The following is a 22,822-nucleotide window of genomic DNA, read 5'->3' as shown; positions in this document are numbered from 1 at the left end:
ATTTTGTGATGATTGATTAACTTTTTTTTTATGTATGGTTTGAGCATTTTGTAGTAGTGCAAAAAATAAATAAATAAAAAAGTGCCAGCTGGAAAAGGTTTGCATTGTGTACCTTTTAAGAATGTGTTTGTGATTCTATTAATCCCAGATAGCAATAAAACCCATTTTCTTGTTTTCTTTCAGAACATCCAGTGTCCGATTGAATGTTTAAATCCAGAGCTGCTAGCAGATGCTCAAAGCCCCTTAGAGTAGAAAAGGTGTGGGAAGAAAGGAGGAATCGTGAAGTGAAACCCTTTAAAATGTCATCACTTCAAGAAGGAAGCTTCCTCCTGCTGCATCAAGAAGCAACATTTCCATCACATTTGTGCCTTAAGGATTTTCACCGCACCTACATTTTGTGCCTTAAAGAACTCTGTGCCTTATCAAAGATCTGGAGTGATTTGATTCTCTATAATTTCCAGCAAAAAGTGGAGAATTTTTAACACTTTATTTTATTTTTTTATTTTTTACACAAATCTTTCACATCACAAATACTCCTGCAATGTCACCTTAAACTCGCATTCACAAAACATACTGCGCTGCACACAGAAACAAGGGGTTTTGGAGTAATTCTAAAAATTTTATTTCTCCTGCTAAAACAAAAATATATCTGAAGATAGGCAAAAATATACAGAAAACATTTTAAAATTGTTTTAACAATTTACATCTTGCTTATTTTTGTGCCACTGAAACAAATTAATTCAATATTCAAAAAACATTTTACAAAAACTTGCATTTTTCAAATGTCAAAATATTTCCAAATCAAAAATATTTTTTATGAAAAGAAATTGCAAAGCCATACAGTATTTTATTGTTTCTTAAATCTACTTTCAGGTGTTCTGTCTTTCTGTGGTCAGTGTGCTGCTTTATGTTGGGCAGTTTAGGAATTCATTTGCCAACTCTGCTTTTTAAATGAAAAGAAAAAAATGAACTAAACAAACCTTCCTTTTAGAAAAATAAGCACTGTTACTTTTGGTGTGGTATTATATTTACCAGCCGTTTTACTGTGTACATTTTTTTTTTTTATTCATCAGATGTGGACATCATCTGTAGCTGACAATAAGTATTTTCTTAAAATAAGGAAATAGATAACCTTTTTAAAAAAAAAATTTAAACTCAAAGCTCACTGACCAAAACTGTTGATAAATTTGCAAACGAAATCTGTTTAAATTACATGTTTGTATTTTTAAAGTCTTTACTTCTATTTATCCCTTTCTACTTAGGCATTTTGCTCAGTGCTATTTTTGGGGTGTAAACTTTATTTTTATTTACTGTTTTTGGTTTTTCTTTTGTTTTGTTAATAATATTGTTGCCAGACTCTGAACTACTGTGGACCGAACCTTTTTAATAAATCCAAAAGAAAATAATGTGGTGGTCATTTTCTCTTTATAAAAGTATTACATGCTGCAGAATACAGATAAATACAGTATGTGGTGTGATTATGTTATGTTAATGTAGTCTTAATCAGTTTGTTTAAACTATCGCATTTTTTTTTATCAATTATCTGAAGGATGCATTCTTTACGTGTCTTATAGTACTAAAGTTTACTACATATAAAGAAGCAAGGAGATTTTGCATGTATATTAAAGTTAAGATTAATCTTTCAACCAAATTAATACATAATTTAGAGTTTTAATGTCTCACTCTCAATTCTTGCCCTGAGCAAGATGGCGTCATATTTTAGTAGACAGGTTTTCAGAATAAAACAAGCAAGCGTCATAAAATGTTTTTTTTTTTTTTTTAAAGATTATTTCGGACTTGAGAAAGATGGTTTTTTCTACCTTTTTTTATTTTTATAGTGTCATAATCCTGAATGTTAATACCAACACCCATTCTATTGTTAGTATTTATCGTATAAGACGACACAACCGTAGGTTTTGTAAATAGAGGACGTAAAATACTTTCGGAAAACATACTTTAGTCACGCAATATAATTTATTTTGTAGTTGTTTATCCACTTACTGCCCACTGTGTCGAAGATTCTTGTCACTTAATCTGAAAGGATGACACGGAAGTTGATTTTTAGCCGTTTCCTAGGGGAGGAACCGTGTTTCAGATTAAGTTTTGAGAAAAGTAGCTCCTGAACACCCAACAATGGCGGATGTTTCTATTGACAGTTTAATCCTGAAACTGCACGATGTGAACGCAGTAAAGTTCGGAGAGTACAAGCTAAAGAGCGGCTTGCTGACACCGATTTATATCGACCTGAGGGTTCTGGTTTCCCACCCTGCTCTGATGAACCAGGTAAGCACGTGTAAAGTCCTTCCCGCTAAACAGCGCATGCTTGGGTTGAAACTATCAAAATATGGCATAAACTCCAGAAAACTTCGCCTGGCCTTTGTTTCCAGGTTAAAAACCTACAAAATAATCTAAATTAATCTTTGTTGGTATTGGTTTATCTACACGAGCGCGACAAAGTCCTCTTAATGGATTGATTTTCAGCAAATCACTGGCTTTATCGAAATTTTGTAGACTTTATTTGTGAAACTGCTTATCAGTGGTGACTTGACTCTGTTTGGATTGATCTGGTTCAGAAAGAGAGCAATGTTATCTGTGCAAATGCATGAAATAATCTGCGGTTCTGCAATAATTTTTGAAAGCTGTTCTTCTTTGTAAACTACATTGCAGCAACTTTTTCATCGATGTGATAGGCTCAACATGATACATTTTCTCTCTTAAGGGCAGTAAACATGGAGAAATGTTCAAATGTAGGTGGAACTATTGTTTAAAATATACATTTTGAATTAGTGATGCATTTGAACAGCATGAATGAAATATTGAATTACAGAAGTAACTGTATTAAAGATCCTCTATGTCATGGTATTTGTTTGAAAGAAAGTATATAGGTAAATAAAGAAAAAGCTGCAGTAATTGATAGATGGAAAGATGGAAAGAAGTCCAGTTAACTAAACACCCCGGTGACCCACAGTACCAAGGCTCAAAGGCCATGACCACTACCGTTTAGTCTCGAAAAAGATTGTAAACTCTCTATCCCTGTTAAACAAAGTGCAGATCAAAGAGGAGACAAGGTTATAATTAGAAGAAAAACAGACTCTAAACATTCATATCTGCAATTAAAAGGTTTCAGTTTCCCTGGTTTTTGCAGGGGCTTGTGTAAATAACCTGAAGGCATGAGAGGGGATCGGTCTTACACCTATGACTGCACCTTTTCCACATGGCTCGTCTTGTGTTTGTGGAGGAAGGAAACTTATAGCTACATTTCAGCAATTGTTAAAACGATGTGGGACTTTCATATGCAGATCGGAGAACTGAGCATGCAGCTTTAGTGAAGGCCACCAAACACCTTTCGTTCTGCTTTTCTTCACAGGTTTCGAGCGTCATCTACCAGCGAGCGCAGGAAGAGAACCTTCAGTTTAACTCGGTGTGTGGGGTTCCGTACACGGCCCTGCCTTTGGCCACGATTATCTGCTCAAGACACGAACTGCCCATGCTCATCAGGCGGAAAGAGGCCAAGGACTACGGTGAGCCTATCTCAATTTATCAAGCTCTCAAATCACAGAGTCAGGCTAGTTTCTAATTAGAAATACACTATTTTTGGTGAGTTTTCTTACATAGCAAGGCCCAGCTGGCAGTCAGTTTGTCCCCTACATCTTTCTTATGTAACCTTCCTGTAGGAACTAAGAAGATGGTGGAGGGGTCATTTTGTGAGGGAGATACGTGTTTAATCATTGAGGACACAGTGACCAGCGGCAGCAGCATCCTGGAGACGGCAGAGGTTCTCCATAAAGAGGGGCTGAAGGTGAACAATCACTGACGTTTAGACACTGCAACACGAAGCTTTTTCAAATAAATTCTTCTAAACGGCGTGATGTTCATGGGATGTCTCTGTTCTACATGTTCAAGGTGACAGATGCCATTGTGTTGATGGACAGGGAGCAAGGCGGGGTGGACATGTTAGCATCTCGGGGAATTCGGCTCCTGCCCATCATCTCCATGTTTAAGCTGCTGGATGTGCTGCTTGCAGCTGAACGCATCGACGCCCCGACAGCGCAGAGTGTCCGCAAGTTCATCATGGACAACAACACTTTCAGGTACTGAAAGGGTTTTTATTGTTTTTCTGCTGGGTGGCTGTCAGAACTGAGAAAGTCATCCTTTTGGGCCTTAAAAAATCATAAATATAGCTAGTTTTCCGGTTCTCAATTTATGCTTAATTAACACTTTTTTTTTTCTTTTTGAGATAAGTGTTGGCAACATTAAGTCTCTTCTGTGATTTGTTGTTCTGACTTTATTTTGGGTTTGTTAAAACAATACATTTCTTTTGCAAAAACTTTTGAAAATATTGTTAATTTTTTTTTCTTCCACTTCTCAAGTATGCTCTACTTTGGGTTTCCCCCCCAAAATGCAGTGAAGCTAGTGGTTGCCTTGCTGCAAGATATAAAAATCAAAATACTTCTGCAGGTCACACTGAGTTAGCTTCATGTTTATTGTGTGTCTTTCAGGCCTAAGAAGACAAACGGCAGTGATTCTCCAGCTCCCAAGAAGCCGTGTGTGGAACCAAAGCAAATTTTGAGCTATGCAGACAGAGCAGAGCTGCCAAGTACGTAATATCTATCTACTAAATCAAATGGCTTGCTCATTTGCTATTCTAACATCAGTTGGTTTGCAGAAATTCACCCCCTGGCATCTAAACTGCTCAAGATCATGGAGGAGAAGGAGTCCAACCTTTGCGTCTCCGCTGACGTGACGAGCAGCAAGGAGCTGCTCCAGCTGGCCGAGTCTCTCGGTCCAAAGATCTGCATGTTGAAGACTCACTGTGACATCCTGAAGGTAGAAGAGAAGCACTTTGTTGCTTAAAGAACTTTGTTGAATCACTTAAACTCATGGTTTTTTTTTTTTTTGTGAACCATCAGGATTTCACAGAAGAGTTCAGCCAGAAACTCCAAGCTGTGGCTGAAGAACACAACTTTCTCATCTTTGAAGACCGCAAGTTTGCTGACATTGGAAATACAGTCAAGCATCAGTATGAGGGTGAGATCACGTTAGACAGTTCTTCCTTTCTTCGAAAGAGCAACCAGATGTATAAAATATTTTTACAGTTGAGCTGAATTGGTGTTTGTTCACTCCAGGCGGTGTGTTCCGGATCTCGTCTTGGTCCCACATCGTCAACGCCCACGCTGTGCCGGGGCCCGGGGTCGTGAAGGGCTTGAGCGCTGTGGGGAAGCCTCTGGGCCGAGGCTGTTTGCTCATTGCACAGATGAGCTCCCAAGGCTCTCTGGCTACTGGTGAATACACACAAGCTGTGGTAAGCACCTTTCTGCTGAGGTCTTCTTGTCACAATACATGATGCTTCAGGGTTTACTGCAGCTTTGTTTCTTCTCTCTCCAGGTGAAGATGGCAGAGGAAAACTCAGACTTTGTAATTGGATTCATCTGTGGTTCCAAGATGACTGAAAAACCAGAATTTCTCCACATGACTCCAGGTGTGCAGATAAAGACTGGAGGTAAACTTCACATCTTGTCAGTTTGTTGTTTCTTGTGGAAAACTGCCAGGATCTGAATTTCTTTGTTCAACAGGTTTCATGATTTAGGTGTTCTGGTGTGTAGAGATGTATGACGGATAGCATTGTTTTTTACACTTCTTTTGTTTAATAGTTTATACAATTATATGATCATGAAACCTTCATTGATGGTAATTTAAAATGTCTTTTTAGTCTTTTTTCATTATTTCAAAGATTTAATGACACTTTTCCAACACAAGGTGGTGCTGTTGCTTTAGAAATTATTTTTTGACCCTCTCATTCATCTCTCTTATTCACAACTTTCCTGATCCCCCTGTGTTTGTTTTTTGTCACCCAGGGGATTTGATGGGCCAACAGTACACAACCCCAGAGGACGTAATCTACAACAAAGGCTCAGATGTCATCATTGTGGGACGAGGCATTTTGGAGGCGTCTGATAGGCTCGAAGCTACCGAGTCGTATAGAAAGTCGGGCTGGGATGCCTACAAGAGGAGATTGGGTCAGAGCGACCAGTAAGATCTCAGGAGTTTCATCATTGTGTTGAACTACAACTAACTGTCTGTATAGGTGGACAGCAAACATTCAGGGGACATTTCAACCAACACGTATTGGTAACACGTGGTTACATCTCATTTTTTGTATGAAACATACCTATCTAAAGAAAGTGTTGTTTTTTTTTTGTTTGTTTCTTTTTTTAATCAGTGATTTCATATAAGTGATATGAAATATGTATCACCCTTCAATTTTCAGTTTTGTGAAAGTTCCTGAAGGCTTTGCTGCTAAAGCAGGAATGCAAAAGTGTAGAGATCACAGATCAGGCTTTTCCTGGCCAATATCAATTTTCAGTTTTAATGTGCTGTAGCCTCTACAGAGGGAGATGGAGGTAGTCATTTTGAATCCATTTAAATCAAAAAAATTATCAGTTTATTGTATGCATCAAACTAAGCATCCCTCAATAGAGCGCATTGCTGCGCATTCTGCCAGTTGATGTGTTTATATTCTGAAATTGGTGGGAGTTCTTAGTTTTGATGCATTTGATCACAGGAAAAACTTTTGATTTAATTTTTTTCGTTTTTGATCAGCTGATCAAAATACCTCTTTTTCTGTCATCGTCCTTTGATATGATTTCCTGTTGCTCCAACAAGATTTACCCTGATTTACTACAAATAATCACTGGTGACTATGATAGGTTGATTTGATTTCATGGCATTTTAAAACACAGTATCTTTGCTGCAGTATTTTTTTCTAACTCAAACTCAAAGTATTAGAAGAAATTTGAACTTGGCCACCTATGTGTTTGATCTTTTGTTTTCATGGTTAGTATCAGAAATTTTTTAAGAACACTCCTAAAAATGTGAACAACTTTTACAGTGTGAGGCCTACTTAATAATTGTATTATCAATCTAACAGTGCTTTAGGACAGCTTTATGACATCGAATTGCTGTTGACTGAAGAGCCGAAGTGAACACAACCTGATTTATTGCTGTATTGAGGACCAATGTTTGCCATCCATTCTTCGTAATATAACGTAAAATTAGGCAGCCCATGAGTTACGACCTGATTTGATGGGTGTTTGAACTACGACACATTAAATCACTGAAACTGCTTGTAAAATGAGACAAATTGAGTTTTGTACTGTAGCTGCTTCTGTACAGGGCCAGTGTTGTCCTGCGGGCTTTACTTGATAAAATGTTATTTTTACGTTACTGGTGTTAGATCTTTGTATTTCATGGAAACAAGAGTTTGATACATACAGGAAATGTATGCAATTTGCTTTAAGAGCTTCCCAAAGCTAGGAAACTATTAAAAACAAACTGTATTACTAAATAAATAAATGTTGATTTCCACAAATAACCAGAGAGGCTTTTGACATTCTGTACTTCTTCTCTTTTTTTTTTCTTTTTTTTTATCTTAGGACCTAGTGAGACACATTTCTGCATGGCCAGCACTGAAAACAAATTTTTTAAGGCCATGATTACAAGAATATGTAGCCACGATTGGTATGTGTAATCTGTTGTTGTCCTGTTCAAAAATGTTGAGCTTTAATAGTAATTTAATTGTAATTAAATACAATTCCTGATTTCAGTTAATGTACATTGATTATTTAAGTTAGAAGGTTTAAACCCTGTGAAAAATGTTTTTATGTTATTTTTAATGTAATGTGCAAAAAAGCTTGTCAATGTTAAAATGTAATTTCTGCATGCTTTAGTTTGCTTTAGATCGGCAAAATCTTGAGTTGGAAGACAAATGTGATATGAAAATATCTACATACTTTTAAATGAGTGATTTGCTGCCGATTATAAGTAAATTCTGTTTTTTTAATAGCATTTTAACATCTTTTCTTTTGCATTTCACATTTGTAGATAAGCCTCGTGGAGACATTTATGCATTTTAGAGTACTAAATCATGTTCAGATACTGATGTTTAATCTACTTTTTGATCTCTGCAATCAAAAAGGGATTAATTGCAATAAACTACTAACCTTGTTCTACTCTTTAGCTAATTAATGCGAACATAAATGTAGAATAAGCAATAAGTAACTTACTTTGGCTGAAATTACCTAATTGAGATGCTTCTAGCCATCCATAAGCTTCAGGCATTTTTCTAAGGAAAGTTTGCTCCACTCCTCACTTTAAGGTGTGACATGTTTTTCTTGTTTTTTTTTTCATATGCAGCCTATTACAAGTCACCACCCAGCATCTCTAAAGGATAATAAGTATATACGTGTTTATTCTCATGATGTTATCCTCACATAGTTTTTTTTCCCCAATATCTGTTCCTGTAATTTAAACTGCAAAAATTACCCATTAGTATAAAATCTAATTTTAAAAGTACCCTGGGGGTATGTTTACTCTCTAATTCAATGCATTTCTCTTACTATGTACGACCTATTAACCCATACATTAGAGGAGGACCTGCCAATTTGTAGCAGACATGCAGATATCTTATTGACTGGCTGTCTGGTGAGTGTGATGTGTGATCTTCTGTTGTGGAAGGATTATCTATAGCCAGTCGTGCATTTTGACATCAATGATACGGCTCCCATGCTCTGGGTACCCTTCAGTCTTTGAGAAGATTTTGTAAGTTGCATCTTGACTGAGACTGGTAAAAACCATCACAAATGTTCAATGCTTTCCCTCACAGAGTCTGGACCTTGTCTATTTTGAACGATTGCTTGCTGGAGACGTAGATTCGTGATGGATGTAATACGCCAACTTGATGAAGCTGTATGCACTGAAAACATGCCCTTGTGGATAAGGGCTACAAGATATTTGCATGAAATAAAATGTTTTCTACATTCCTCTTGTTCCAACTTTAATTGATCAATATTTGGAATCGTGGCCAACACAGATTGAATGGTTTAATTCCTAATTCTGCCTTTGCCAAACTATAACCATAGACAAACTACATTTCTAAAACAGTGCAGAAACTCAATGTCAGTTGTTCAGAACTTCTCTTTCTATTCAGTACACATTTGAAATTCAACTGGAGAAATCAAGCTCAATGGGAGAAATCCGTGACACAGCACTGAGGGGAGATGAGAATTGAGAAGGCGATGGCCATGACTGAGTTTTCTGTTGGTTATTTGCTTGTCCAGTAAGTCAATGGGGACTGGGCACTATCACCCTTTAGGAACATTAAGATGGTTTTATTTTTGGTCTTTCTACTGATCAGAAAGTTCAGACCTTGGAACCATAATTCTTGCCAAGTCTCTTTCTCACTGGAGAATTATGAACTCTGTCCTTAACAGCACAAAATGTGACCTGAAGTGGTTAAGACATTCTGGGTTTATTTATGATCTCGTGGATAAGTTGTTGAACTCTTGGATAAATTCTTGTAGGCCAGCCACTTTGATGAATGTTCATATTTTCTTCATTTGTGGATAATGGCTGTCAGTGTGGGCTGGCAGCCAAAAATCCCAAAGCCTTAGAAATGTTGATAATTAATGTGTGATGTTTAGCTTTAAATAATAATATGTGTTGACTTTTAGCTCTCTGCGTGACAGACAGGTTCTGCTTTTTCATTTTTTTTTTTTGGTCCAACAGTAATGAGGACAGCACAGGAAGTGAAATTGACAAAAGAAATATTCTTAAACGCAATTTATGTATGATTTAACAAGGTGGGCAAATTTTATTTTCCACGTAATGCCAGGATTTTTCAGACTCCCCACATAAAATAAACAACTTTGTACCTCTGGTTGGATTTCTGAATTTGTGAACTAAAATCCATCCCAATCTACACAACCGCAAGTCAACCTTCCTTCAAAAAGTTGTGGAACAAAGTGAGCCGTCAGCTCCACGCAGGCATTTGCAAGGCAAAGTGTATGAAAATAATCCCAGAACAGAAGCGGTGTAGCAAGGCTTGAGCTTGTCGTCAGGTAGCTACGTTACAATGAGGCTTTTTACAGTTCAGTGCAGGCGCAGAGGTCATACATGTCGTTGCCTGGCACACCGGAGCAGGAAGAGGAGGAGGAGGAGGAGGGCGCGCGCTTTGGAATAATTCATTTTGGGCGCGCGTGTTTTACGCACACACACACGCGTGCCCCTCCCTCTTTATGTCAATATTGGATCAGAGCAACGCACCGTGCGACAGGTGTCTGCGCCCAGAGGATCCACTAACAGGGGAGGAGACAGGAGGATGGAGGGGTGAGGGGGGAGCGTGGGGAAGTATAAAAGGTGCATACCTGTCACAAAAGGCACACATTCAATGCGTGGGAAAGGTGGGGACCAAGCTTGCACATTTCCCTTCCTTTATTGCTTTACTTCTTCTAAAGGTAGGCCGTAAGTTCATGCAGAGCATCAATTCTTTCACCAGTTTCTAGGTGCTATTCGATATTTTTTTCTAATTTATTTTGTTTTTTAAAACCTTTCCCCCTTTCAGACAGTGGAGAAGAGCAACGCCAGCTGCTATGTTCCAGAACAGCATCACGCCGCACCATGTGTGACTTTTCCTCACTTTTCTCTGTATTTGCTTCACGTTGAGCCTCACGTACAATACCTGAAGATGAAGTTTTGTTCGTTCGGCTCGCGTTACGCAGGTACGGGTGGGCATCTGGAAAAGGCACGAAGTTTGACTTTTGGACTTGGACTGCGCAAATGAGATGAATGCTGCTCCAAACTCTTCTTCCAATCATTTTGTCGCATATAAGAAACTGATAAGAAGCACCAGTATGACTCATAAAGCTCTGTAAAAACCGAAAGAAAATGCATAAAGAGTAAAGTTAGAGCCAGTATTTCATCTGAGATCTCCATGATAATAATTCTTTTAGTAACTGCCACCAGGTGTGTTGCAGCCTTTATTTCACCGAGCAGGTACATTGTCTTATTTGCATACAGCTGGCAGCAGTTGCTGCTCTAAAGGAAGCAGCTCAGACTAACTCATTGTTTCCACAGTTTTTAGATGAAAGAAAGCAGCTAAGACTAATGTTGTTTCCAAAGTTAGTATAGTCTTTTTTCCAGTAAAGTTTTTGTAGGTTCCGTCAGAGCAACTTTTATTGTAGTCTCATATGAAGAAGTAAAAGATGCAAATGTAAGATTGTAAATCTGTGTCTCGTATATATGTACATTGAATTCTATTTGAACTGGAAACCAGTACAAAAAAAAAAGAAAAAAAAAAGACCCACCTGTGCTGAAGAGGTTGACATTTACCAAGACCTGGGGGTGATAATCTCTTGATCTCCCTCCTTTAGTGTGCTTTTGATAATCATTTTCCCATTGGCAAATTCATGGAGCATGTTTTTTTTTTCCACTGTGGGGGTCTGCTCATCACTAATCATTTTCTGCGTAACAAAGCGAGACCTCAGGCAGGCCAGAGAGGTGGCCTTAATAGGAGGTTATGTTAATCATTAACTAAACATTAACTGCACACACACGCGCGCACACACACACACAGATCTGATACAAGCCATCTGTCACCAGGATGCTGAACCATTGCTGCTCCTATGCCATTCAATGATACGTTTTTCTATATTCAGCATAATGCAGTTTTAGTTGTTTGATAATAAATTGCAAAAAAATAAAAAAATTTTGCATAATGTTTTGTACACAATAGTTACCTATAACTGGAGATATTTACTACACATATCCATCTAAAAATACTTGAAAAAATGTTATGCTTGAAAGTAACCTTAGGGTTTGTCAAAAACAAAAAACTGACATCAAACCATGTCTACAAGTTTGTCTTCTTCTGTTTCATGCATATTATCACCCTAATATAGTCTTCATGTCTCCTTTAAATCCCCATCATCTTTTATTGTTCCAGAAAACTCCTATAGCCTCACCTTATCATTAGAAAGCCTGACCTCGCCTTCATGTCAGGCTGTAGCTGAGAGCCTCCTTGCCTCTGCCTGATTCTCCAGTCAATATTTGCTTAAAGCCCGTGGAAGGTAGATGGCTTACACTCCTTAGTATCCTGGTTACTTTGCTTCCATTTTAAAACGACTGTCCCAACTGGTCCTTGCTTTTGCTACACCCGTCCTTCCAGCTCCCAGTGTTAGCCTGCAGAAGTCATTTGTTTAAGACTCAAGGTGTAGACTGACCCACTGAAAATACTGCTGTTAGCCAAAATAGACTATTTTTTTTGTATTAAAGTTGTATAATATTTATTTAGTGCCATACAAATGTAACTAAAGTGCCCTCCTTCAATAGTTTTCATATTTTTCACTTTGTAACCACAACCTTAAGTGTGTTTTATTTATATTTATGTGACAGAGCAGCACAATGTAAAGCATAATTGTGGCATAGAAAGAAAACAACATTCTGGTTTCAGAAGCCTTGAAAAATACAACCCTGAAAAGTGCGGCATGCATTTGTTTTCAGCCATGGTGAGAAGGTACTTTCACTTACAGCTGCTGCTCTTTTACACTTCCAGATTTTCACATCCAGTAACTAATATTTTTGTCCAATCTTCTTTGCAAAATAAGTCAAGATTGGAAGGAGAACATGATTTTGTAAAGCCCCCTTAAATAATGATCTTCCTGTTGTTATTGTTCCATAAAGGTCAGATTTGTAGCATGCACAACAATTAGCTGTTCAACAATTAGTTGGGAGAACAACTCCCTGAGTTGTTTTCTCAGGTGGGAGATCCACAGCTCTCCTACCTGAGCTGTGGATTTCTCCAGATCCTCCAAAGATACAATATGACTTTTTGCTACTTCTCTAATGAATGGTCCCCTTGTTTGGCCTGTTAGCTTAGATGGCTATGTTTTGACCATACATGCTACACATTTTCGGATGTTAGCTTGAATAATGCTCAATGAAACGCTTAAAGCTGTGAATAGTGGTTTATAAGCCCCACTGTAGCACTTTCTGCAATTTCATATCTGAATTATCAGATGTGTTCCTTATAACGATTTTTCACTAATCTTTTCTAACAAACTAGTGAGATCTTCAGAGATAGTGGTAGTTAGATTAAAACAAATTACACACAAGTAGACTATTTACTGTGTAGGTGACTTTGGAAGGCAATTCGTTGCACTGAATTTTACTTAGGGGTAACAGAATAAAGGAAGTGGAGTACATATATACATCAGACTTTACAGATTCTTATTTATTTATAGTTTATCACATAAAATAACAATAAAATACATTAACGTTTTTGACTGTAACGTGCCGAAAAATTAAAAGTAAGAGTTTGAATTTCATTGCAAGGCTTTTTAAACTCGCTGTTAGAAAAATACATTATGTATACCTTTACCAATTTTATGTTATTGGTTGTATTTTCTACAACTACCAAAATCTTTATTTTGCATTTAGTTTCTGTTACTCTTCAGAAGGTCTCCCTTTCTTTTAACACTGGAATTACCCAATAAACTGGCAATTTACAAAATTGAGCTAACACACGTCTGCCCCTGACAGTTGAATTGTCTCATTTCATTACGTCTACCACTGTCTTCAGTGACCCTTTAAACTCTGCTCTGCTGGGCCAAACTGAGACATTAGCAGCACTTGTTGTATCTCTGCAGCATCAGCATGATTGCATTTGTGGTGCCTGTCCAACTCTGTTGTACTATCTGTTTATGGTGGAGAGGAGTGAGTGCTACCCAGAGGCTGTGTTAGTTAGTTTGTGTGTGTGTGTGTGTGTGTGTGTGTGTGTGTGTGTGTGTGTGTGTGTGTGTGTGTGTGTGTGTGTGTGTGTGTGTGTGTGTGTGTGTGCGTGGGCGTGTGTGTGCGTGTGTGTGTGCTGCCTGCTGGCTGTTTCCTCTGACAGTTACTGATAATGAAGAGTCATGCAAATGCCTAAGGCCTGCTCTGTCTCCCAGGAGATGCTTCTTTTTGCTCTCTGCTGCTGTAACACTGAATGAGCAGATTGATTGATGATCAAAGAGGTTCTGGTCTTGAAAAAGCTTTCTTTTAGACCTTAAGAGAGTGTGTTTTAGCACTGACATCTGGTCTTACACTTTACAGCTAAATGTTCTCCGTTACAATATAAACTGAGAGTGCAAACAGCCTTGTGTGGGTGCCTGTCGTCACCCTTTAATACAGAGACAGCGTTTCTGTTTTCCCACTTCCAACACCAATGGTAACTCATGGAGGCTATCATAGGAAATGTTCAAACCTATCGAATATTCTTTCAGTGTTTTTCTGTCCAGCTGCTTAGGTGTCCAGCAAGTGGAGGTGGCACGAGCAGATGTCCTGCTCACATCATCCTTACCTGGATTAGTCCCCATGGTAATGTTCCAGCTGGAGGAGGGCATTTGCTCAGGGCAATCTACATGTCAGAGTGCTTATGTGTGGATATACAAAGAGTTTTGTGCGTGCGCGCGCGTGTGTGTTAGTGTGGGTACAAAGAAGCAAATGGAAGTAATTAAGTCTAAGATCCCAAATTGAATCTTGAAATAACAATTCAAATAATCAGGAATATTTTGTCATCTGTGTGTAAAGCTTGTGCAGTACCTTCTGAGTGAACAAAAAGAAAATGAAAACCTGTCATACAGAATTCCTGGAAATGGAGACAACAATTGGCAACATTTTCACAATGGGTAAAAAATACATTTACCAAGGAAATTGAATTAATATTAGATTATCTATATAGTACCAATTTCCAACAACTGACATCTTGAGGCACTTTACAAAATAATTTCACTTCAATCACAAACACATTCCAGTTTATTAAACCCAGTTAATTATTTAAAGTAAAAAGTTAAAAAGTTTCTAAGGAAACCCAGCAGATTGCATCAAGTTAATCAGCTAGCAGCATTCACTCCACTTGGCCACCATCTAGACAATTGCTTGCATTGTGTCGTTGACTTTACAGCAATCCCTTATGCTGAGTATCCGTAGTGACAGTGACTAGGAAAACCTGACTATTAACAGGCAGAAAACTCCAACAGAACCAGAACCTGGCTCAGTACAAGAGGCCATCTACCATGATTGACTGAGGGTTTGAGAAGACACACAAAAAATAAAGGACTGATGTAGGATTATTTTTGATTTTGAACAATAAAACGGTAGTTTAAGGCAGCATTATCACAAATGTGTATAAGTGACAAGGCTTGTCACTCCAGAGTTTAAAACAGGCCCAAACTTTCAACCAGGAGACAACCTATTTATGTTTATATCTAAATGAAAGGCAGTTCCTCTAAATTTGAGACAATGGCCATCAGTCAGAAAAAGACAAATTCTATTGTATTGGCCCACTATGTTTTACAACTACATACAGTACACTGGCTTCCTCCTGTGGTTGACTGGCGGCCTGTTTGGGGTGGACTCTGCCTCTTGCTCCATGACCGGTGGAGACAGGCACCTGCCCCAGTTATTTATAAATGATCAAAATGAAGATGACAACATTTAAGTTCTGGAAAGAGACAAGTTAAAATCACCACAGTTTTAAGCTGTTGCTTTACATTTTTCTAGTGAAACTGAAGTAAAAACATATGAATACCGTATATATATATATGAGTGATGTAGTAACTGGTAGATGAGATGAGTCATTTGACCAGTTTAAACACATGAATGGACTTGTTATGCAGCCAGATAAGGATTCAAAGTAGGACCACACAGTGCTAGCTCTGTACCGACTCCACTGACCCCCCCACACATGCAAATTCCCTCCTCCCAGCTGTATTTCACAGGGAAATGAGTTGCTGAGGTGTGTTACTTCTGGGTTACATTTTTCAGAATAGAACCAGAGGTTCAGGCAAAGTATAATTTTCACAGTCATGGGTAGAGTAACAGATTGGAGTTAGAAGTAAAAATTTTAATTATTGTTATTTCTTGTGTAGGCTGTGTGAGTAACGAAGTAGGGATGATTCATCTAATCAAACCCGGTGGAAGAAAAAGGAAAGTATACTTCCTGTCCCAACCCCCAAGACAAACAAACAAACAAAGTCCCGATTGTTAAGGCAATACACGTTCTGTTTTAATTATTTTCAGTGGATGCAACATAAAAATTTAATAACTCATCTAACAGAAACTTGCCATCATGTTTCTTAGTTTTTTGTCTGAAAAGCACGACAGGTTGAGGCAACCTGACAAGGTAAACAGAGTTGTACCTCACACCATGAGTAATGTAAGCACACACACATACACACGCACACACAAGCAGATGCACACACTCATGCACACGCGCGCACACAACATCTGTGTCTATATAAGCCTTTCACCTGCTCATCACCTGCTCTGGGTGCAAGCAGGCTGACACACACTAATGGACACACATGTAGAGAGAAGGACAATGAACGGGCCAACATCAGACAAAGAGAAAGCTGTTCATACAAGTAAACAGCCCACATACCCTACAGGTGAAAACCCTCGCTCCACAGATGACCAAAGTTACTAAGAACTCCATCAAATACAATATTCAGGGAGAGAAAAAAGATTTTAAAAACTGAATTTATGAATGCAGCAAGTCCAGGAAACCAGCAGATGTCTAAAAGTTTAATAAGCAACAAATCAGCATATTAATTCTGCAGACTGTCACCATCAGTTTGAAAGAAAAGGTAGTTTCGCATTGATGAAATGATTTCATTTTAAGGAGAAATCCATACAAAGATAAGTAGATAACAAACGGAAAGCGAATGCTTCATTATTTGCAGCATAAAGGGATTTGTACTCTTTCCCCACCAGAATGTCATGCAGATAATTGCCACTAGATGTCACTGATGCTAAAGAAAACACATGTTCAAACTCAAAAATGCATCTCAACGCTTTGGGATTGATTATCTATTATTTTCACAGTTTAAATAAATAAACTATTGCAGTTAAATCTTGCAATACACATATGTTGTTTCCCCACTGTGTAAAAACTAAATGAAATAGCAGCACAAAACAATGCTGTAATGCTTTTAGAATGACCTAATATAAATATCCTAGGGTGATTATTACAGTAAAAAGCTTACCTTTACAGCCATTCATTTATTTAAAACTACTCTAAATTTATACTTCTGTTAAACTTCACTTATCCATCAAATTATCTTTAAAAAATACCATTAGTAAGACTTCAAAATTAACAACATTCAGAATGAAACCATGAGGAAAAACATGAGGAAAATACTGTGGTTACAGTTTATTTTTAATTAGAATACAATACACAGTTGTTGCCACCCATTTGAAAGACAAGTAACCCTCTTAAGCTAAGAATATAATAAGAGGGCACCACATTGATAAGAAATTATTTCAAACAATATCACCATTTATTTACTCTGCTATAATTTGTACAAGCGTGTCTAGCTAATTTAATATCATAATCTTCTAATTTGCACAATATAATCTAGAATAATCTGCATTCCTGTATCTTCTTGTTATATTCACATCTCCATCATTTCACCCAATATTTTCAATAGGATTTAGGCCTCATGACTGATATGATCATGAAACAAGACAGGTTTTGCGTACTGAACCATTCCTGTGTTGATCTAGATACATGTTTTATTTCCATGTTGTTTGTATGTCTGTTATGTACTTTACTGGCCAATTTTAATGTACCAATAGATCTCTTGACCATCCTACTAAAAAACCATGCGACGACTCACTTCTCAGTTTTCTAGCAGAGGCTACCAGTCTTTTGTTGATGAAGGTCAGAGTTAAGGTTAGGTTTAAGAAGCCACACCTCCGTGAGTAATAAACAGTCCCACATCATCACATATTGGCCACCCTATTAAACTGTTCACATAAGCTTCATTTTCCACATTTTACTCCTTTGTTTCACTACAAAACCTCCTTGAGAATTTAATATCAATTAAAAGAATCTTATTTTTATCTAATAAGGAGCACAGTTGTAGTGTTTACATGTTTACCTTTGTAATGGTCAGGCAAAAAAAAATAAAAAATTCTAGCATGACTTCCATGCAACCAGTTGACATGTAGATAACATAACCTGGTTATTATTGAGGCAAGATGGTCCATAAGATAAAATGAGACCTAAAGACCCTTCCTCCAACCATAAATCCTTCGCCAATCCCTGTACTCTATAAGGTGGCGTAATAATCATTTATAATCATCATAATTTGTGTAAAACATGTTTTTTTACATAATTGAATAAATATATTTGGAGTCATGCTCAATAAATTAAAATATGCATTTGAATTACACTTATTTGTCACATTAAATGTACATTTTGAATGCGTTTAACTTGGTGAAATAAGTTACTGAAATAAATGAACTTTCAATAATGAAATTTATTGAGTATGACAGTAAATTACAGGTTTGTTTTTATTTAAAATGTTCCATGGGAGATTATACTGCTATGCTACAATAAAAGGCGCATCATGTTTTGTTGTTGGAATGAACCCAAATGCATTCAGGAGGAAGGCACAAAAAATTATTTTAATAAGAAAACCAGTTGAGCGAACTTACAAATAACTATGTTCAAATTCAATTTAAATTCAAAAATGCTCTTTTGATCACAAAGGGAAATTAAATGACACACAAATTTGAAACATAAAGGACAGATTTGTCATACATTGAGGATTCAACAGGTCAACCACAGGAAACATGATGGAGAACAACAGGAGAATCCAGCAAGCAGTGTTTAAAAACAGGGAGCGTGCAGGAGTAATGAGGAGCAGGTGAGTGAAATTAACTGAATGCAATGCAACTGTGGGGAAGTGTGAACTGGGGCAATGAGGACAAGTCACAATTAAACACCAAAGTCAAATGCTGGAAACTAGCAAACCATAATAAAAGCAGAGCACAAAGTAATACTAAATGTAATACTCAAAACAAGGGAAACACAACGACATAACATGCCAGCAACCAGAAGAAAATAACATGATAGTACAATAAAATACTAAAGCTAAACATCAAAGTGACTGAAAAAACTTTAAGTCCTAAAATTAAGTTGTAAGGTTTTTTTCTGTGTTTTTACATCTTTACTTGCAGTGCTTGTTACAGTGACTGAACTTGTGCTAATAATACTTGCAGTATCTTCAAATTATATTTGGTTTAGTTCTAAATCTGCATCTCCATTCTCCATGTATCACCATGTCATCATGTCTTATGGTCACGGGTCTAATAATTGTCTCTGTGTAAGACGGGACGCAAATAACCCAAATTCTCCGGGGCAGAGCCAGAGAAACCTTCACTGCGTTAGTGCATCACTTCCTCCAGCTGACCAGCATACCCTGGTACAGAAGGAAACAGGCTCCGTTAATGAAATCAACACACACCCAAGTACTCACTGTGCGGGACGCCTAAACCCCTCTCCCCACCTAGAGTTTAGGATTCAGTTTACCTACGGCAGGGAGAGTGGGGATCAGCTCCCAGAATGTCTCTATTATCCCGCTACACCAATCAAACTGTCGTGTCAGTGCGTTGCCATTGTATAGTCCCGGGTCAGGTTGCCAACAGCCATGGCTGCCGTATTGATGACTAAGTCAGTTTGGGGCTCTGAGGACAATGGTGCTCTGGAGCCTCCACAAAGCACCAGGCTAATGCTGCCCTTTCAGGCGGCCTGCTCAGCTGCTGAGTGTGCAAGGCTGCTGGGCAAATGGAGCGGCGCAGGTCCAGGGGGCCCAGCCCTATAAAAACACAGGCGAGGGTCTCCTCGCCGACATTGATTATACTGGATCTGTCCCACCTCAGTACTGTCTGTAAGTATGCCCACATGTTGCCTCAAACTTAGCTACAAGAAAGCAGATACAGTTGTGGGGAGACGGGTGTGAGTGACTGGGGTGGAGCCCAACAGGAAGCTAGATGCTAACATATATTATGCATCTCATAGGCAGCTGATGGACGTACTTTATGGATTGTTTTGAGAGATAGGCCTGGGTAGATATGGACATACAATTAATATTATTGTCTATTGTTTATGTATCTGTCTAATATCTTAGAGAATACGTAATAAGAATGCTTTGGGGGTTTTGAGTGAGCTTATGCTTGGTTTGAAAACACGATTTTTAAGGTAGCAAAATGCAATTTGTCTTACACCAGAGATTATTTATGGATAAAGCGGTTGTCTGTTGAAAAAATAATGGATACCCAAAAGGATTAAAAAATATATATTATTACTATTTGCTTTTGCTTCTCATTTTAGTTTTGGGCTTTTATATTTTTGAAACAAAAATGGACACTTGAATTTTTTGAAAGATTTGTGTTGTTTGTTTTTTTTTAATTATTTTAATTTAAGCTAGAGCCCTCTCCCCCCTGCTTTAAGCTCTTCATGTTTATAATGTGGCTATATAGTATCTGCTTTATAGCAGATACTTGCTTTTTCTTGGATAAAACTCACAACTGATGGACACTTTTCGTTGTGAATGAAATGTATGTTTTTTTCACCCCATTCTGCAGAGAAGCACCCCTCAAAGGGAGAAGCAGCAGCCATGAACCCTCAACAGATGGAGCAGATGGGCCAGTTCAGGATCACAGTCTGGGAGGAGGAGAACTTCCAGGGCAAGCGCTGTGAGTTCATGCTGGAGTGCCAGAACATCATGGAGAGGGGCTTCAACAAGATCCGCTCCATTAAGGTTGAGAACGGACCGTAAGTTAGCCCTCCGATGGATTCCTGTTGCTCAGATACGCTTGTCTTTAACTCCTGGTGTTCACAATTCACCATTTTTGTTTTTTTGTGTGAATTATCTGCCGGCTCAGCTAACAATAAAGGTTAGCTTTACCAATACAGATTTGCACCACTTTAATGCTACACATTAGCCATGACTGTATTAGCAATGCAGCTGTCAAAAAGTATGGCAGTTTCATAATTCTTCTTAAATTTAAAAAAATATATATATATGCATTTGGATTTTCCAAGCTAAAGCAAAAATACATTTCTATTGATTTGCTTGAAAAAAGTCTGATGTGAAGAGATATGAGGAGTCCAAACAAAGATTTAATAACAAAAAAAATGTACACGCAGATGAAAATTACAACCTGTGTTTTTATTACACTGATATTTGGTATGCATCACGTGTGTATACGCATCCAAGTGTGACCCTGCTTTTGATAAGAGCTGGCTGTGAGCAGCTGCTGGCTGCGAGCCAGAACGGCTGCCTGGCTGACTGACTGACTGCTGATCAGATAAGGCGCCCTGGGTGCAGCAGCACTGCACGGCTTAATGTTTGCTTTGTGTGAGACAGTGACAAAAGAAGCTGCATTCTGTTTTTATGCGAGACCAAACTGGGGGTTTTTGGGCTCTACCTATCACAGGCGGACAGTTTTAGAGTCATTTGTTATCTGAGCCGAGTTTTCTGGAGTGTTTTTGTAGCATTTTGTTTTTCAGTTCCTCTGATCCTTACTTCTCTCTGCTGTCCAGGTGGGTGGGCTACGAGTACCCAGAGTTTCAGGGACAGCAGTTTATCCTGGAGAAGGGAGATTATCCTCGCTATGAGGCCTGGAGTGGAAACAGCAGCTACAGAACCGAGCACATGCTTTCCTTCAGACCCATTAAGTGTGCCGTGAGTCCTCCCTCACTCTCTTCTTTATTCTGTCTGCATTTATAAAAAAATACCCCTTCTCATTTCTTTGAATACTCTGCATATGTTGAAATAATTTCATTTTGGTTTTAGTCTTGTGCATCAAATCATAGCAAGCAGCCATGTAATCCAAACATAATGAAATCTGCAGACATGCTTAGTCTAATTTATTTAGTATTACTTGAAAGGAAAAAGGATTCAACGTTGGATGGTGTTTATTCTTTCAGTATCAACAAAGGAATATTGGTAGCTATTTTGACGTCTGGTTGCAAAATATGTTTAAATGTGTTCTCTGCAGAACCACAGTGACAGCAAGGTGACCCTGTATGAATGTGAGGACTTCCAGGGCCGTAAGTTTGAGATGTGCGATGACTACCCCTCCCTACAGGCCATGGGTTGGTGCAGCAAGGAGGTGCCCTCCATGAAAGTCAACTCAGGATCGTAAGTCTCTCTTCGTCCCCTCTCCTAATTTTTTTTTTTCGTCTTTGTAATTTGCCTCTGTGTTTCCTTGTTGCAGCCCTAATTTTTTCAGTCAGTGTAATTCTTGTCTTATGTTTCTGTTATTGTGTCATTTTCTATGGGTTTAAATTTCTCCTGGTGTAAGCTATAGCTCCTTCCAAAACACCACCATTTATGACGATGTTAACTTGAAAATATATACAATCTAAACGTTGTTCCCTGAATTCTTCTGAATCTTCAAGCTTTCACTTCACTTTGCTCGTTCTGTTCCTTCATGCAGCTGGGTGGCCTATCAGTTCCCTGGTTACCGTGGCTACCAGTACATCCTGGAGAGAGACAGACACCAAGGCGAGTACAGAAACTACAACGAGTTCAGCACCCAGGCTCACACCAACCAGGTGCAATCCATTCGTAGGATCCAGCACTAGATCTTCACACTGCCTGCCTGAACCAACTTAAAAAAAAATTAAAAAGAAAAAAAAAAGAAACTTCCTTTCTAATTGCTTCCTCACCTCGAACCCTGGACAGACCTCTGTCACAGAACAGTAGACTAACTCTTTCTATCTCTCTGTGGCTCTGGATGTATGGATATACACTTCTACTACCATGCTGAAGCATGTTCTTGAAATAGGAAATAAAGGTTTTTCTTCCAAACTAGAGGCTGTTTGTTGGTATTCTTTATTTTTTTCATCTCCAATATTTTTTTTTTCCATCTTAATTTGGTCGATTCATTCCATGGCAACGTCAGAGCCCATTTAGCTTTGTGAGCAAGGCTGCTATTAAAGTTAGATATTGATTTGTATTTTTCAAGGACATATCTAGCCTTTCATGGAGAGATTTGATTCTGTTAGGCTTTAGGATGTGTAGTGTTGTTCTTGTCATACTGTATTCTTATTTCCAATAAACAAGAGCATGAGATTACTTTTTGTTTCTATTATTTGTTTTACAACTGTAACAATTTGCATACATTAAAAAAATAATAATAAAGTTGATATGTA

The 22,822-nt window shown here is 38.1% G+C and overlaps 3 protein-coding genes across 3 annotated transcripts in view; all 3 read left to right on the top strand.

The window, feature by feature from the left end:
• The window catches only part of fn1a (fibronectin 1a), a 35,181-nt gene extending 33,775 nt beyond the window's left edge, over positions 1-1,406 (top strand). Inside the window, exon 49 of the mRNA XM_008402690.3 lies at positions 184-1,406. Within this exon, the coding sequence (XP_008400912.2) occupies positions 184-252 (69 nt within the window). The 3' untranslated portion in view covers positions 253-1,406. The remainder of the gene's footprint in view (positions 1-183) is intronic.
• A 442-nt stretch (positions 1,407-1,848) lies between these two features.
• Positions 1,849-7,372, top strand: umps (uridine monophosphate synthetase). The gene is made up of 10 exons (XM_008402702.3): positions 1,849-2,283; positions 3,368-3,521; positions 3,675-3,799; positions 3,904-4,091; positions 4,500-4,597; positions 4,667-4,827; positions 4,911-5,028; positions 5,127-5,302; positions 5,386-5,500; positions 5,856-7,372. The coding sequence occupies exons 1-10, from the start codon at positions 2,134-2,136 to the stop codon at positions 6,032-6,034; spliced, it is 1,464 nt and encodes a 487-aa protein (XP_008400924.1). The 5' UTR covers positions 1,849-2,133; the 3' UTR covers positions 6,035-7,372.
• A 12,039-nt stretch (positions 7,373-19,411) lies between these two features.
• cryba2b (crystallin, beta A2b) lies at positions 19,412-22,481 on the top strand. The gene is made up of 5 exons (XM_008402714.2): positions 19,412-19,547; positions 20,245-20,434; positions 21,206-21,347; positions 21,664-21,806; positions 22,105-22,481. Exons 2-5 carry the CDS (start codon positions 20,277-20,279, stop codon positions 22,250-22,252), a joined length of 591 nt encoding a protein of 196 aa, XP_008400936.1. The 5' UTR covers positions 19,412-19,547; positions 20,245-20,276; the 3' UTR covers positions 22,253-22,481.
• The last annotated feature ends 341 nt before the right edge of the window (positions 22,482-22,822 follow it).

Source organism: Poecilia reticulata, chromosome 2 (genome assembly GCF_904066995.2).
Source record: "Poecilia reticulata chromosome 2, P_reticulata-male-v2, whole genome shotgun sequence".
Classification (NCBI taxonomy): Eukaryota; Metazoa; Chordata; class Actinopteri; order Cyprinodontiformes; family Poeciliidae; genus Poecilia; species Poecilia reticulata.
Note: the sequence above shows the minus strand (reverse complement) of the source record. Positions and strands in the feature narration are given on the sequence as shown.